General features: G+C 39.0%; 1 protein-coding gene and 1 non-coding gene across 13 annotated transcripts in view; both read left to right on the plus strand.

The window, feature by feature from the left end:
• The window catches only part of Kansl1 (KAT8 regulatory NSL complex subunit 1), a 197,334-nt gene that overhangs the window by 174,479 nt on the left and 7,067 nt on the right, over nucleotides 1-15,788 (plus strand). For 9 of the 12 annotated variants that reach the window (XR_013436010.1, XM_078041924.1, XM_078041928.1 and 6 more), the window contains 4 exons: nucleotides 5,312-5,483; nucleotides 13,523-13,705; nucleotides 14,166-14,354; nucleotides 14,697-14,845. Coding sequence is in view for 11 of the 12 variants with exons in the window: in XM_078041924.1 (XP_077898050.1) it covers nucleotides 5,312-5,483; nucleotides 13,523-13,705; nucleotides 14,166-14,354; nucleotides 14,697-14,845 (693 nt within the window). In the remaining variant the exon portion in view is untranslated. The remainder of the gene's footprint in view (nucleotides 1-5,311; nucleotides 5,484-13,522; nucleotides 13,706-14,165; nucleotides 14,355-14,696; nucleotides 14,846-15,788) is intronic. The other 3 variants (XM_078041930.1, XM_078041931.1, XM_040268651.2) reach the window with 1 other exon arrangement.
• Nucleotides 12,381-12,487, plus strand: LOC120884588 (U6 spliceosomal RNA). Its single transcript, XR_005727018.1, has one exon. It is a non-coding gene; the product is annotated as a U6 spliceosomal RNA (small nuclear RNA).

Raw genomic sequence — 15,788 nt, forward strand, 5'->3', positions numbered from 1 at the left:
GGAACCAGAGTAACTGGTAGAGTGGGCTAGGTGAGTATCAGGAAATGAAGTTGAAGAGGTGGTAGAGGTGAAAGATAGTTTAGGACCCTCTGCAAGAACCTGGGCTTTATTTTTTAGTTTTTTGAGATAGGTTCTCACCAGGTTGCCAGGCTGGCCTTGAACTTGGGAGCTTCCTGCCTTTTAGCCTCTTAAGTAATTAGGATTATAGCATGTGCCACAGCACCTATCCAGGAACTTTGTCTTTGAATACTTTTTTTTTTTTTAGTTGTAGAGGGACACACAATATCTTTGTTTATTGATTTATTTTTTATGTGATGCTAGGCAAACACTCTATTAAATTTTGCCAGGTTTGGGGTTTGTTATCCTTTTCTAAAAGGACTATAGAAGCCTTTCTAATTTCTTTATGCCAGTACTATGTCAAAACTATTCATTTTTAGCTTAGATATTGAATATTCCTCCAGGTTAGCTTGTACAGACTTAAAAATGACTACAGTTGATTGTTTCATTTGTAATAAATATATATAGCCAGTTTGACACATAACTAGTGCTTTTTTTGAAGAATTTTTAAAATTTTGTGGGGTTTTTTTTCCCCCTTTTTTCTCCTTATGACTAGTCTTTCAGCTATTCATATAGTAAATTGATTGTTTACCTGCTTCTGAGGGTGAATATAGAAACAAAGTATTGAATAACTTTTTAAATTTGTCATTTCTAGCATGTGTTTTCTCTTTCTAATTTTTAAGATTAAGGTATTTACCTTAATCTTAGTTTTACTTTGGTATTCTTGCCATATTCTTTTTTAAAAAAATTTTTTATAGTTATACATGGACACAATATCTTTATTTTATTTATTTATTTTTATTTTTTATTTTTTTTTATTGTTGGTTGTTCAAAACATTACATAGTTCTTGATATATCATATTTCACACTTTGATTCAAGTGGGTTATGAACTCCCATTTTTACCCCGTATACAGATTGCAGAATCACATCAGTTACACTTCCATTGATTTACATATTGCCATACTAGTGTCTGTTGTATTCTGCTGCCTTTCCTATCCTCTACTATCCCCCTCCCCTCCCCTCCCCTCTTCTCTCTCTACCCCCTCTACTGTAATTCATTTCTCCCCCTTGTAATATTTTTCCCTTTCCCCTCACTTCCTCTTGTATGTAATTTTGTATAACCCTGAGGGTCTCCTTCCATTTCCATGCAATTTCCCTTCTCTCTCCCTTTCCCTCCCACCTCTCATCCCTGTTTAATGTTAATCTTCTTCTCATGCTCTTCTTCCCTACTCTGTTCTCAGTTACTCCCCTTATATCAAAGAAGACATTTGGCATTTGTTTTTTAGGGATTGGCTAGCTTCACTTAGCATAATCTGCTCTAATGCCATCCATTTCCCTCCAAATTCTATGATTTTGTCATTTTTTAATGCAGAATAATACTCCATTGTGTATAAATGCCACATTTTTTTTTATCCATTCGTCTATTGAAGGGCATCTAGGTTGGTTCCACAGTCTTGCTATCGTGAATTGTGCTGCTATGAACATCGATGTAGCAGTGTCCCTGTAGCATGCTCTTTTTAGGTCTTTAGGGAATAGACTGAGAAGGGGAATAGCTGGGTCAAATAAATGGTGGTTCCATTCCCAGCTTTCCAAGAAATCTCCATACTGCTTTCCAAATTGGCTGCATCAATTTGCAGTCCCACCAACAATGAACAAGTGTACCCTTTTCCCCACATCCTCGCCAGCACTTGTTGTTGTTTGACTTCAGAATGGCTGCCAATCTTACTGGAGTGAGATGGTATCTTAGGGTGGTTTTGATTTGCATTTCTCTGACTGCTAGAGATGGTGAGCATTTTTTCATGTACTTGTTGATTGATTGTATGTCCTCATCTGAGAAGCATCTGTTCAGGTCCTTGGTCCATTTGTTGATTGGATTATTTGTTAGCTTATTGTCTAATTTTTTGAGTTCTTTGTATACTCTGGATATTAGGGCTCTATCTGAAGTGTGAGGAGTAAAGATTTGTTCCCAGGATGTAGGCTCCCTATTTACCTCTCTTATTGTTTCTTTTGCTGAGAAAAAACTTTTTAGTTTGAGTAAGTCCCATTTGTTGATTCTAGTTATTAACTCTTGTGCTATGGGTGTCCTATTGAGGAATTTGGAGCCCAACTCCACAGTATGTAGCTCATAGCCAACTTTTTCTTCTATCAGACGCCGTGTCTCTGATTTGATATCAAGCTCCTTGATCCATTTTGAGTTAACTTTTGTGCATGGGGAGAGAAAGGGATTCAGTTTCATTTTGATGCAAATGGATTTCCAGTTTTCCCAGCACCATTTGTTGAAGATGCTATCCTTCCTCCATTGCATGCTTTTAGCCCCTTTATCAAATATAAAATAGTTGTAGTTTTCTGGATTGGTTTCTGTGTCCTCTATTCTGTACCATTGGTCCACCCACCTGTTTTGGTACCAGTACCATGGTGTTTTTGTTACTATTGCTCTGTAATATAGTTTGAAGTCTGGTATCGCTATACCGCCTGATTCACACTTCCTGCTTAGCATTGTTTTTGCTATTCTGGGTCTTTTATTTTTCCATATGAATTTCATGATTGCTTTCTCTATTTCTACAAGAAATACCGTTGGGATTTTGATTGGCATTGCATTAAACCTATAGAGAACTTTTGGTAATATCGCCATTTTGATGATGTTAGTTCTGCCTTTCCATGAACAGCGTATATTTTTCCATCTTCTAAGATCTTCTATTTCTCTCTTTAGGGTTCTGTAGTTTTCATTGTATAAGTCTTTTACCTCTTTTGTTAGGTTGATTCCCAAGTATTTTATTTTTTTTAAGGATATTGTGAATGGAGTGGTTGTCTTCATTTCCATTTCAGAGGATTTGTCGCTGATATACAGGAATGCCTCTGATTTATGCGTGTTGATTTTATATCCTGCCACTTTGCTGAATTTATTTATTAGCTCTAGTAGTTTCTTTGTAGATCCTTTTGGGTCTTGTAGGTATAAAATCATATCATCTGCAAATAGTGATAATTTAAGTTCTTCTTTTCGTATCTTAATGCCTTTAATTTCTTTTTGTATGTGGTGCTGAGGATCGAACCCAAGGTCTCACACATGCGAGGCAAGCACTGTACAGCTGAGCCACAACCCAGCCCCTTGCCATATTCTTTTCGTACCCAAATGTATTCACTTTTTACTGAAGGGATATGCCCTAGCCTTGAAATAATGTTATTGTCCCATATAGAGAGCTCATTGATGTCATGGGTCAGTTTATGAGGGGGAAAAAACCCACATTGCTCTTTCAGTGTTTTTTTTTTCTTATTTAGATATTTAGTATCTTAATCTTTTTCATATTCATAGTTTTGGTATGATTTTTAGATCCTAAAGATCTTCCCAAATCCTCCCATTTATTGATGATGTGATCTGGTTTTCATACCTGCAAACATATTCTCCTCTCTGACTCTTCAGAAAACCAGTTAAATAGGGTTGCACAGGATAATTTTTCCCAAAAACTGTAGAAATTAATATTGTCTACCTAAAAATATCATATTTAGTTAGTGTCCTTTCCTTTCATTGGCATCTACAATTGCTGGTTAACTAGAATCTTCATTTCATTTTGTCCATTCTAACCTTCAAAAGACCGTCTTTGCTGGTCTGTGTGGTTGCTAGAAGGAGGCAGTTGGATGGAGAATGTTGTTAAAGATTCCATTGTTCTTAAATATTTACTTTTTCCTATACAAGTCCATAAAGGGAAGCCACTTTCAGAGAGTATGCTGGAAATGAATGCAGCTGCAGCAGATGTTTTTGCCAATAGAGATTTGTGCTACATTTTTGTCTTTATTATGTTATTGCCTTTGCTCCTGGGATCCCATCTCATAGTGCCATTCCCTAGGCAGGTTGTTTCTTCTAGGAGTGGTATTACCCAGATGATTTGGAGTTATGCTTTGGTAAATGCCATATTTATTCTTTATAATAACTATAGTATAGGGATCAACATGACTTCGACTTTTCTCCTCCAAGCCTAATATGTTAAAGGCACGGGGGGGGGGGGTTTGTTTGTTTTTATTTTTGTTTTTAGCAGAATTAAGTTGTGGGGGAAGGGGACATGATACTGGGGATTAAACCACTGAGCCACATCTCCAGGCTTCTTTTTTAATTTTTATTTTTAGTTACAGATGGACATAATACATTTGTTTTATTTTTTATGTGGTGCTGAGGATCGAACCCAATGCCTAACACATGCTCTACCACTGAAACACAACCCCAGCGCCGCCCCCCCCCCCCTTTTAAGGCAGTGTCTATTGAGTTGCTCAGGGCCTTGAACTTGATCCTCCTGCCTCAGCCTCCAGAGTCACTGGAACTATGGGCATGCACCCTACACCCAGCTAGAATTAAGTCTTTTGAAGACTTAAATTAGTTCATATTTCATTCCAGACTTTGCTGGAGAGATTGTTTATTTTGCCCTCATATACAAAGGAAGCTTAATGAAAATAATTTCTGACCCCTTAGAATTAATACAAAGACTATGAATAAGAACACTCAGGATTCAAAATTTATTTTGATTACTTAAGCATGAATCTTTTAACAGTGGGTTTTAGGCTAGGTTAAAGAGAATTTAATGAATTACTTGTCTCCAGAAATATGCCACCTTGTATGGGATTACCTGAACGTTTTAAGGAAGAAGTATAAAGACAAAAAGGATGTAGTTGGTAATTAAGGGCTTCCATGTGGATGAAGTTGCTAAAAAGAATAAACCCAAGTCCTGAGAATCAGGAGCCTACTACTCTCCTTGGTAGACAGTTAAACCATCAGGTGGTCCAGATGTGGCGGTGCATACCTGTAATACCAGCAACTGAGGAGACTAAGGCAGGAGGATTTCAAGTTTGAGGCCAGTCTTACAACTTAGCAAGGCCCTGTCTCAAAATTTAAAAGGCTGGGAATGTAGTTAAGTACTAGAACACCCTGGTTTTGGCCCCCAGTAACACAAACACACAGAACTTCACTATGCAGATATTGTAAACTGTTTTCAGCACAATTTCAGTATCTTTTGAACTATTATGGGTTTGCTATCTAGGCAAACAATTAGGGTGCCAAATAATTGGATTTTATTGAAAAGAAAGTTACCTTAATCACTTTGAAGGTCAATGTGTTCTAGAGAATGGAAATGACTTAACTAATCAAACATTCTCTTGGCAGTGTCTTATCGCTGTCTGACAAGGTTTCCTGAATCTTTGGGATAATGAGTGGGGATCATGGTTTTTATCCGATGCTAAATTATCAGAATTTTGTTTGGCTTTTCATAGGTTCACCGGAACAGCACAATCCGCTCTGGCTGTGATGTAAATCCCTCCTGTGCACTGTGTGGTTCAGGCAGTGTCAACACCATGCTTCCTGAAATCCACTACGAAGCCCCTCTGTTGGAACGCCTTTCCCAGTTGGACTCTTGTGTTCACCCTGTGCTAGCATTTCCAGATGGTAAGAAAGACCACAGAATATAAAGTCTAATGAATGAGTCTTAACAAAGGTTTCAGCTCAGGTACTCACTCTAAATGTACCACTTCCCATCAGTCTTCAAACTTTGCAGAAAGGGTACGATAGATGTGCCAAACCAGTATGTGACACTAAAAAGACTGCAGCTTGCTAGGGAGTTTTCCCATTCACTCTTGAGTGTCTGGGAGGTGCCTGGGTTCAGTTGCCCCCAACCTCTAGTAATCTGGTTCTTTATAGCTTATCTTTAAAAATATGTTCTTTGTATGCACCATGATATAAAATAGAATGGGCAGCATTGTTCTTGTGAGTGTATTCATATTGGTGTGTATGTGAAGACATGACATCTTTCCAGTGTGTTCATCAGCGTGGATCCTTAGTGTTGGCATGTATTGTTTTTCTGATATTTACCTGCCTCTGATAAGTTTCTGTGTCTATCAGTTCTCCTTTCCCACCTCCCTTTTCACATCTAGCTCCCTCCAGTATGATAAAAGACATGCATTCCTCTTGGCCATGTTGAGCCTCAGTGTGGTATGGGTCTTGTTCCAGAGAATATAAAACACAGAAGACAACAAATAAAGGGAACATTTCTAAGAGTTCACAGCTCCTAAATAATAATCCCAGGATGGGATGTAGCTCAGTGCCTCAAATTTGCAAAGCCCTGGGTTGACCCCCGGTTCTCCCTTCCAAAAAAAAAAAAAGATAATAATTTTAATCCTGGGAATTAAATTTACAAGATGAGTGTGGATATAGTTTAGTGCTAGGACATTTGTTTAAGCATGAGCAAAGCCCGGTGTGCAAGCCCCAGTATCACTGCAGGGGTTTAGGTGGAGTGGCTAGTTTTTATTTAAAAAGAAAAGGAATGAAGCCAGTCATGGTGGCACACACCTATAATGCCAATAACACAAGAGGCTCATGCAGGAGAACTACAAGTTCGAGGCCAGACTGGGCAGCTGAGTGAAGACTCTTGTCTCAAAGTAAAACTTAAAAAAGAAGCTGGTGATGAATATAACTTACTGTGGAACACTCCTAGGTTCAATCCCCAGTGTGTGTACACACAGAGAGAGACTCCAAACAAAAAACAAAAAATAAAATCATGTTGGTGTAGACTATAATTTATAGTAAGTTTGTGTAAGTCAGATTTTGACCAAAGTCTTGGTGGACTAATGGCAGGTTCAACAGGAAGATTTTTTTCTATCAATTAATGAAAGTAAATATATTTACTTGCCAAAGTATTAATAAAATGGTTTTAAAGCATTTGTAGTATTCTAGAATATACAACCTTTATTAGTTAAAAAAGGGAGGCCAAGTAGTGTTCCAATAACTATTGGAACAGTGTTCCAATGACTATTTACAGCAATAGTCATTGCTAACCCCCATCCTTAAGAATCCCCCTTGTAATTGTCATTTGATCATTAAAGAACTGTAATTTCCTGTTCTGTGTGTGTTCTTCAAATGACTGAATTCTTTCTTGGCTCCCAAATGCTGTAGCTACGAGGAGTTTTGGCTTTTGTTACCAAAATCCTCTTTGTCAAAAGGAAGTGGTATAATATTCCTGCTGCCACATGATGACTTGTAAGAGTAGGAAAATTCAGAAAACTTGGAGCATATGGATAGCAAGATGATAAGAACCATGAGTAGGAAATGCCTGAACATTTTCCTGTGAACTTCATATTCAAAAGTCATTCACTTGTCCCTTTAAATTATAGATATTACCATTTCCATTATTATTTGTATAGTATTTTATGGTTTAAAAAGCACTTTTCTCATATTTGTCTCATTTGCCTCTTTCCAAAGTCTTGTAATTTTATAGATCAAAGAATGCTTAGTGAGATGTGGTGGTTTATCCAAGATTAAATGGCTGTAGAATTCAAACTGGGAGTCAGCTAATGCCTCTCCTTCCTCTCACTATATTCTGTGTTCCTTCCCAGAGAAATTATTATGAAAAGTCAGATTTCTGCCCATTTCAAGATTCTGACTCCAGACAGAGCCTCCAGGAAAACTGGAAAGCATTTTCTTGAGTTATTCTTTGAATTAATTAATTTATTTATTTTTATTTTGGTATCAGGATTGAACCCAGGGGCACTTTAATACTGATCTATATCCCCAGCACTTTTTATTTTGAGACAGGCTTTCACTAAGTTGCTAAGGCTGGCATCCTCCTACCTCAGCCTTCCAAGTCCCTGGGATTATAGGTATGGGCCACCATGCCAACTACTTTCTGAAATTATAGTGTTATATGGTCTCAAAATGAAGACCAAAAAAAAAAATCCAAAATTGTACTCAATGAAAATCCCCTAATAAGCATGGTAATCATTCCTTTGTCAGTAGTGTTACCATGTATAACTGGTCTCCCCCAACTCACAAGCAAATATGCCTGAGCCACCTGCCTCACATCTCTCATGTATTTTATCACTTAGCATGCTATTAACTCGTTCCCTATTAATATTTTCTGCTCTACTTGCTACGTCATACCTATATGACTACCACCCTTCTGCCCTCCCTTACACTTCACTATACCATTTCATTCCAAGCAGTAGAATAAAGAAAGAAAATATTTAGAGCACCTCTTTCTCTGATCTTTATCATTTTCTTGCCTCCAGATACTGCTTGTGTGTATGTTATTCCTCCCCTATCTGCTATCTCCTTATATAAAACACACACACACCTCTCTCCTAACTATAAATCTGGGGTTGGACAAGAGAGTTGGCCAGCTATATTCTATTTATGAAAATATAAACAAAAACGTTTATAAATTTTACCATCCTAAGTAGGATGCATGAACTATATTTGTCTATGAGTTAGTTAGGTCTCCCCAGGTTATTTCACATAATTCTAATTATCCTATTTAACATTGTTCCTATTAGGATAATTTTGCTTTGATGTGAATAAATGCCATATTCAGAGCACAGTCTATTTGTAAATGAACAATTCCCAGAGCCATAGAAACGCCCAACTCCTGAGGGTACCAGTCATTTATTTGAATAGCACCCACAAGGCAGGGTTGTGCACATATGTAATCTCAGCAACTTAGGAGAGCAAGGTAAGAGGATCACATGTGTAAAACCACCCTTAGCAACTTAACACAATACCCTGTCACCAAAAAAAATAAAATAAAAAGTACTAGGGTTATGGCTCAGTGATAAAGTGCTCCTGGGTTTAATCCCAGTACCCCACCCCCAAAAAGCACCCCCTGAAGTATTGGTATTCCCTGTGTTTCACTGTATAGCATTTAACTACACTGAAGACAACTCATCCTAGTACTGTGGTTCCAATTCTTGTGCACTAGACTTGACTACTGGTCTGCCCTTTTGTAGCCTCTTCTCTAGGAGATGTTTAAAAATGGCAGAATTTCCAATTTTGTTTTTCTTAACAAGGTTAATTTTGATTCATTCTTTAATTCCTGTGATGGTTACATTCATATAAACCTCACATATAAATGGTTCCATTGAGTTTCTAATCGCTCCATTCATTGGATATCTGTTGGGATTTCTTCCTCCACATTTGGAATTGTTTAAATGTGATACTTAGCTATATTCTGTAGGGCTCTGTAACAAATTTTAAGCAGTTTTACAAATGCTTCCTAATCAGTTTGTGTGGTTGCTGTATCACAGCCAGCTGCTATTCTGGCCCTAGAGTTCTCTCGCTCAACCTTCAGTGCTCCATTCATTGCTGTTAAGGGCATCTAGATAAGAAATTTAATTGGATGGGGTGGCTTAGACATGGTATCTCAAGTCTGTAACCCCAGTCATGTGGGAGGCTGACAGGAGGATTGCAAGTTTGGGGCCAGCCTGGGCAATTTAGGGAGAACTTGTCTCCAGATAAAAGGGGTTGGGGTGTACATCGATAGTATAGTCCCCTGGCTGTGGAAGTTGGAGGAAATAGAGTGTAATAGCCTCTTAGTATTCAAGCAGAAGTATTGTTTCTTTATCAACTTCCTTAGTAATTAATTAATTCCTATTTAGAAATGTAGAGGATGTATATAACCTTGGGGGAAACAATGTTAACTTTTAAGTTTGTAAAAAGGGGTTATTAACGGCATCATCTGCTGACCAGGAAGTTCTTTGCTGTTTTGAGAGTTGCCAAACTGGGCCTCTGAGGCTACTACAACTTCCCAGCAGGAGGAAGAAGTGAGCTTACAAAATAAAGCTTGTTTAAGAAAATGGTTCAAAGTAATGAGTGGAACTGTCCAGTGAATCATAGAATACCAGAACCTGGTAGACCTGCAGTTGTTTGAGGAAATAGTAACTTAAGGTGGTTTTATTTTCCTATTATGTATCTGATAAGGAAACCTCTTCACTTAATAACACTTTAACCCCAGGTACAGGTATAGAATGTGGGATGTCCTCTAGCTGCGTGGATCCCTGTTAAGTTTTTTTTTTTTTTTTTCGGTTTCATATTCTTTTCAGTTCCCTTCTATAGCCTGTTTCAGTTTTTTTGTTTTGTTTTGTTTTTTGGTTCCTGAGATTGAACTCAAGTCAGGGGCACTAAGCCACATTCCTAGCCCTGTTTTGTATTTTATTTGGAGACAAGGTCTCACTGAGTAGCTTAGCACCTTGCTTTTTTGGTGAGGCTAGCTTTGAACTCCCAATCTTCCTGCCTCAGCCTCCCCAGCTGCTGGGATTATAGGAACCACCATGCCTGATTCACATTTTTAACAATAGCTATTTGGATTTAATTTAATTTAATTTTTTTTTTTTTAAGAAGAATCTGAAATCTAGTCCATTGTTATTTTTAGTATGACCAGGCCTCTCATTTCCCTATGTACCCTTTTTTCACTGGCTTCATTTTCAGGTTTGGGAGAGTTGTGACTGGGGAAAAAAAAAACAAAATCACTGTGCTTTTGGTGTCCTGTTACATATATACACACATTTTGCCAAGTGGAGGTATTCATCTTCTGACAAAGGGGTATCTGGGCATATGCAGAAAGTGTCCTCTCCTTCCCTGAGCTTTCGTTATGCATTCAGGCTGGAGCCCAGCTTTCAGACTGTTGTCCTACGCTGGGTACTTCTTAACAATGCTTTATTTCCCACACACCTGGTCTGAATTAGAAGAACTTTTACCATCAATACTTCTAAATTTGATTCACGATTAATGTGTTATTTTCCTCACCCCTTTTTAATGTACAACTAATTTTTTAGGAATTGGTATAGGTAAGTTTGTTTTTATATGTAAATGAGAAAGAATTATTTTGGAAATTTTTTTCAGAAGATTGCACTGTTCTCAGTTATTGTCTTTTTTTTTTCTTTCTTTCTTTTTTAAAGGTACTGGGGCTTAAACCCAGGGGCACTTAACTACTTAACTACCCGAGCCATGTCCCTAGTCCTTTTTGAGACAGGGTCTCACTAAGTTGCTGAGGCTGGCCTCAAATTTGGATCCTTCTGCCTCAGCCTCCTGAGCAGTTGGGATTATAGGTATGCACCACCATGCCTGGCAGTGTTAACTTTGTAACCTTAGACAGAGTTAATTCACCCTGATTTTGTTTCCTGTCTTCAAAATAAGCATAATGATGCTCACTTCATGAAATTGTTGAAAAGGTTAGTGATACACACATAATATGCCTGTCACATAAGAATGGGTTCAGTAATGGTAATTTATTCGTCTCTTCCCTGACTCCCTATCCTGGTTCTAATTCTACACATCCTTTGTCCTTTCTGGGGGCCAAAACACCATAAACATTCAGAAACTACTCAGTAGAATAAGTGAACTTTCATTGAATTTTGAAAGATGGAATTTTTCTGACAAGAAATAATATAGGGGAAAATATACTCCTGTGTAGTGGGAGCTGCTTAAAGCAGTTTCTTTATCTAGACTTAAAGAGCATAGATTAGATAGAACCTGAGCAGTTGTATAAATTTGGAATGAGTTGGATTTCCCTTCTCATACCCCTTTCACACTGAAGCAGTAACTAGTATGGACTCTAGTAGGGTTGGATTTATTATTATATATATTATTGCTATGTTGGGAGCTGAACCCAGGAGCACTCTACCACTAAGCTACAAGCCTAGCCCTTTTTATTTTTTCCTTTGACACAGAGCCTCACTGAGTTGCCTAGGCTAGTCTCAAACTTGATCCTCTTGCTTCAGTCTCCTGAGTCACTGGGATCACAGGCATATGCCTCCATGCTCTGCAAGGGTTGGAACTTTGTAGTGTTTCATGGATCATATCTCAAAATAAAAAGGTCTGGGCGTGTAGCTTAGTGGTAGATCTCCCTGGAGTTCTATCCCTAGTACCATAGAAAAAGAATATCTTAAAGTTGCATATTGTCACTAGAGTTCAAGAATAATGGGTAAAAAAAATAATCTCTTTACTGATACAGGGAAAATTTTATGGAATAACACAAAGGCATAAAGAGTTTAATGGGATCACCAAAACTACCAAATACTTTGTAGAGAAAATAAAAGAAAAATCTAAATAAATAAAGATAACATGTTGACATTTAGAAATTCAGTATTTATGGCAGAACAAATGACTGTTATCCCCACACTGAACTGGAGTATCATTAGGTGTTTTGTTGTTTGGTTTTAATTTTTCACAAAAGCTTAAAAGACAAAACTCAGACCACCTACTAAATAAGAATCAGATTCTCTCTGATGTGTAACACTGGATGTAGAATACCATGGAAGAATAGCTTTCAAGGTCGGAGAGGAAAGTAATTTTAAGTCCAGAAATTCCTGAAGGACCTATTGGGAAATTCAAATTAATCTAGAGCTGGGTGCTGTGGCTTACACCTACAATCCCAGCTGCTCAGAAGGCTGAGAGATCACTGGAGCCCAGGAGGTTGTGACCAGCTGAGCAGTGTAGCAAGACCCACCCCCATCTTGAGGTGCGGGGGTGGGGGTGGGGGTCTAAAGAATGAAAAGATAAAAAAAATAATAGTGAAGAGTGCTCATTTCGGCAGCACATAAACTAAAACTGGAATGATTCCAAGAATATTAGTGTGGCCCCTGTGCGAGGATGATACACAATTTCATGAAGCATTTTGTACTTAAAAATATATATGTAGTGAGAAAAAGTTAAAGATTATAATTAAGTTCAAAAGATAATTGATTTGTGGTGTATAACATTTGACTGCTCAGCTAAAAAATAACCTAGGTAACCGAGGTGGTAGAAGGTGAGGAGGCTACAAAGGAAGGAAAGTATTATATGTTTCTTATTTGGAGGAAAGGTAATATAGTACTCCCTATAGTGTTTGGCAACACTGTCCTCCCTCTCCCACCCTCACCCCCACTTCTTCTAATACAGGGGGCTGGGGATCAAACCCGGGGCTTCTTGTATGCTGGGCAAATAGTACCATTGAGCTACATCCCCAGTCCCTTTTTTTTTTTTTTTTTTTTTTTTTTTTTTTGAGACGGGTTGTCACTAAGTTTTCCAGGCTAGCCCCAAACTGGATATTATCCTGCCTTCCAAGTAGCCCCCTTGTAGAATCTTTCTTTTTTAGCAGGGGGTGAGGTGGGATTGAGGTACCCAGTATTGAACTCAGTCAGGGGCACTCGATCACTTAGCCACATCCGCAGCTCTTTTGTATTTTATTTAGAGATAGGGTCTAACTGTTAAGCCTACACTGATAGAAGATAGCAGGTTTTAGTCTTTAGAAGAATAGAAAAGGGTGTTCATCTATCTGTTAAACCAGTAAAGACAGTAGACTTAGAGAAATGCATCCTTGAGGGGGGGACTCCATCAGTCTAATAAAGGGTGTTTGTAATTTCCACTCCCCTGCTTGGAACTTGAAAATGAAAAGGCAAGTAACGTGCTTGTAAGTAGAGTAACTATGTTTACCAAGGTTTTTATAGATGGATCTTCTATCTGACAGCTTCTGCTTGTCAAGTCCAGGAGAGTCAGTGGTGAACACTGACTTGTAAGTAGAGTAACTATGTTTACCAAGGTTTTTATAGATGGATCTTCTATCTGACAGCTTCTGCTTGTCAAGTCCAGGAGAGTCAGTGGTGAACACCTATCACTTCAGGAAAGAGGAGCCCAGAGATCAGGTGTTTGGACTTACTTGCAGTGTTCTTTGTTTCTTGCAGATGTTCCCTCGAGCCTGCACTTCCAGAGCATGCTAAAGTCTCAGTGGCAGAACAAGCCTTTTGACAAAATCAAACCTCCCAAAAAATTCTCACTTAAGCACAGAGCACCCATGCCAGGCAGTCTGCCGGATCCAACTCGTAAAGACAGGCACAAGTTGGTCAACTCCTTCCTGACAACAGCCAGTAAGTTTCAGAGAACTGGGGAGTCCTCCAGAGTCCTAGTTATTTTTCATTCTTTTATGTTCTCAAGTTACTGGTTTGCCATGCCAGTGTGTTGGGTAAGGCAGTTGTATCATAGTCTACTTCTGCTTGTCTTCGATGCTCTTAGATGGATTTTGGAAGCTATTCCAAACACCATGGATCATGGGGGAAGACCCAAAGTGTCCATTGAACAGTTGGCAGTGACATAGCATTGCATCCACCTGTCGGCAATGCTATGTCTTTTGTAGCCTAGTGTCACATTTCTCTGCTTATGGATTCCCTATGCCTGTCCTAGCCATTGTGCTATTTACTAGAGGCTTCAGTCCCAAAGGACTTTCTTGCTGCCCTGAGTATATAACATTGACCTAGAGAGAACTTAAGGGCTCCAATAAAAGATTTGAGAGAAGGTGTTTCACAGCTCTTTTTCTGTTCCCCTCTTCAGAGCTGTCCCATCACCAAACCCGGCCTGACAGGACCCACAGGCAGCACTTAGACGATGTGGGGGCTGTGCCCATGGTGGAGCGAGTGACAGCGCCAAAAGCAGAGCGCTTGCTCAACCCACCGCCACCCGTGCATGACCCAAACCACAGCAAAATGAGATTGCGAGACCATTCATCTGAGAGAAGTGAAGGTAGGGCCAGGCCCGGCACCTCTACCTGCATTTGCACCTGCTCAGGGCTTTCTGGGGCAGCCCAGGCTTCTCTTAATTGCCCGCCAGCTTTGTCCTTCGCCTTCTAGGAAGGCTGAGTAGGGGGGCACTACTGCTTCTAAATGCAGGTCACTTCTTACCGCTGCAGCAACCTCTGCCAATTCCCCTACCTCCCATCACCAAGTTTGCTTCACCTTTTTATCTTCTAGGCTTAGAAAGCATTTTTACCTTTCATGCATATTGCTGTTGTTCTTTAGTGTGTATTTAGAAGTGAAGCTTGTTGAGATAGTTATGTACTCCTTTCTTTTCTGTTGACTTCTGCAGTGTTGAAGCATCACACAGATGTGAACAGTTCAAGCTACTTGGCTGCTGCCCACCATCCACCACACAGTCCCTTGGTGCGACAGCTTTCCACCTCGTCAGACAGCTCCGCACCCACCAGCTCTGGCTCACAAGTTACAGCCAGTGCTTCCGTAAGTACCTCTGTGTATTTGGCTGGGCATCCTCTGCAGGTTGCCCCTCATGCACATGTCTCTGGGGTATTTTATTAGAGGGTAAGTTATAAAGCCCAGGACATTCATGGTAACTCATTTTTAAGCCATAGTGGTGGTACTTAATCTTTTATTTTTAATAGTGGAGTTGGATCTCTGCTGAGCCACCCACAGGAAGCTTGTTACTGAAGTAGACTATTAAGGTGATCTCTGACTGTTCAAGATTTGTGGAACTAAACTTCAGAAGTCTACAGTATCATGGCCTTAACTCTCTTGGCCCAAGAAGTGAGAGGAGGGAGATGGGCTTTGGAGATAGCTGTTGATTTCCTTATTTCTGTTCTTAGGTGAATGGAGGTTATTTCCAGTGAAAACTGGGTGTGAGGTATTGGAAAGGAAGGGAGTAGGCAGAGAGTTCCATGTTTTTTTTTTTTTGTTGTTTTGTTTTTTTGTTTTTTTTAGTTGGAGAGAACAGAACTACAAATTCAGCAGGTCACTGCGATAATGTCCACATAGTACATTCATAATGGCAGCCCGTTTAAGGCACTCTTTCCCCTCACCCCATCAATTTTGACAGTACCATATTCCATCCATCAAGCTGTTTGTAGCCATTTCAAACATTCTCCTTAATTTTGTTTTAATATTTTCATCTCTCAAGCTGCACTCCCTTGAACACATATACTTGTAGCTGATTTGTATCCATTAAAGTTCTTCATATAATAATTTCGATAACAATTATAACAGTAATAATAAAACTCTAGAACACTAATGTTTATTGTACACTTATGCCAGTGCTAAGTGTTTGATGTGTGTGATCCCTTTTAATCCGATAATAAATACCCTTTGAGATGTAGGTGGTTTTATGAATTCCCATGTTTTGGGCATGAAAACTAAGGCTTTCCAATGTTAAGTAAATTGCATAAAGTGA

The sequence above is a fragment of the Ictidomys tridecemlineatus genome, chromosome 3 (assembly GCF_052094955.1).
Source record: "Ictidomys tridecemlineatus isolate mIctTri1 chromosome 3, mIctTri1.hap1, whole genome shotgun sequence".
Taxonomy (NCBI): Eukaryota; Metazoa; Chordata; class Mammalia; order Rodentia; family Sciuridae; genus Ictidomys; species Ictidomys tridecemlineatus.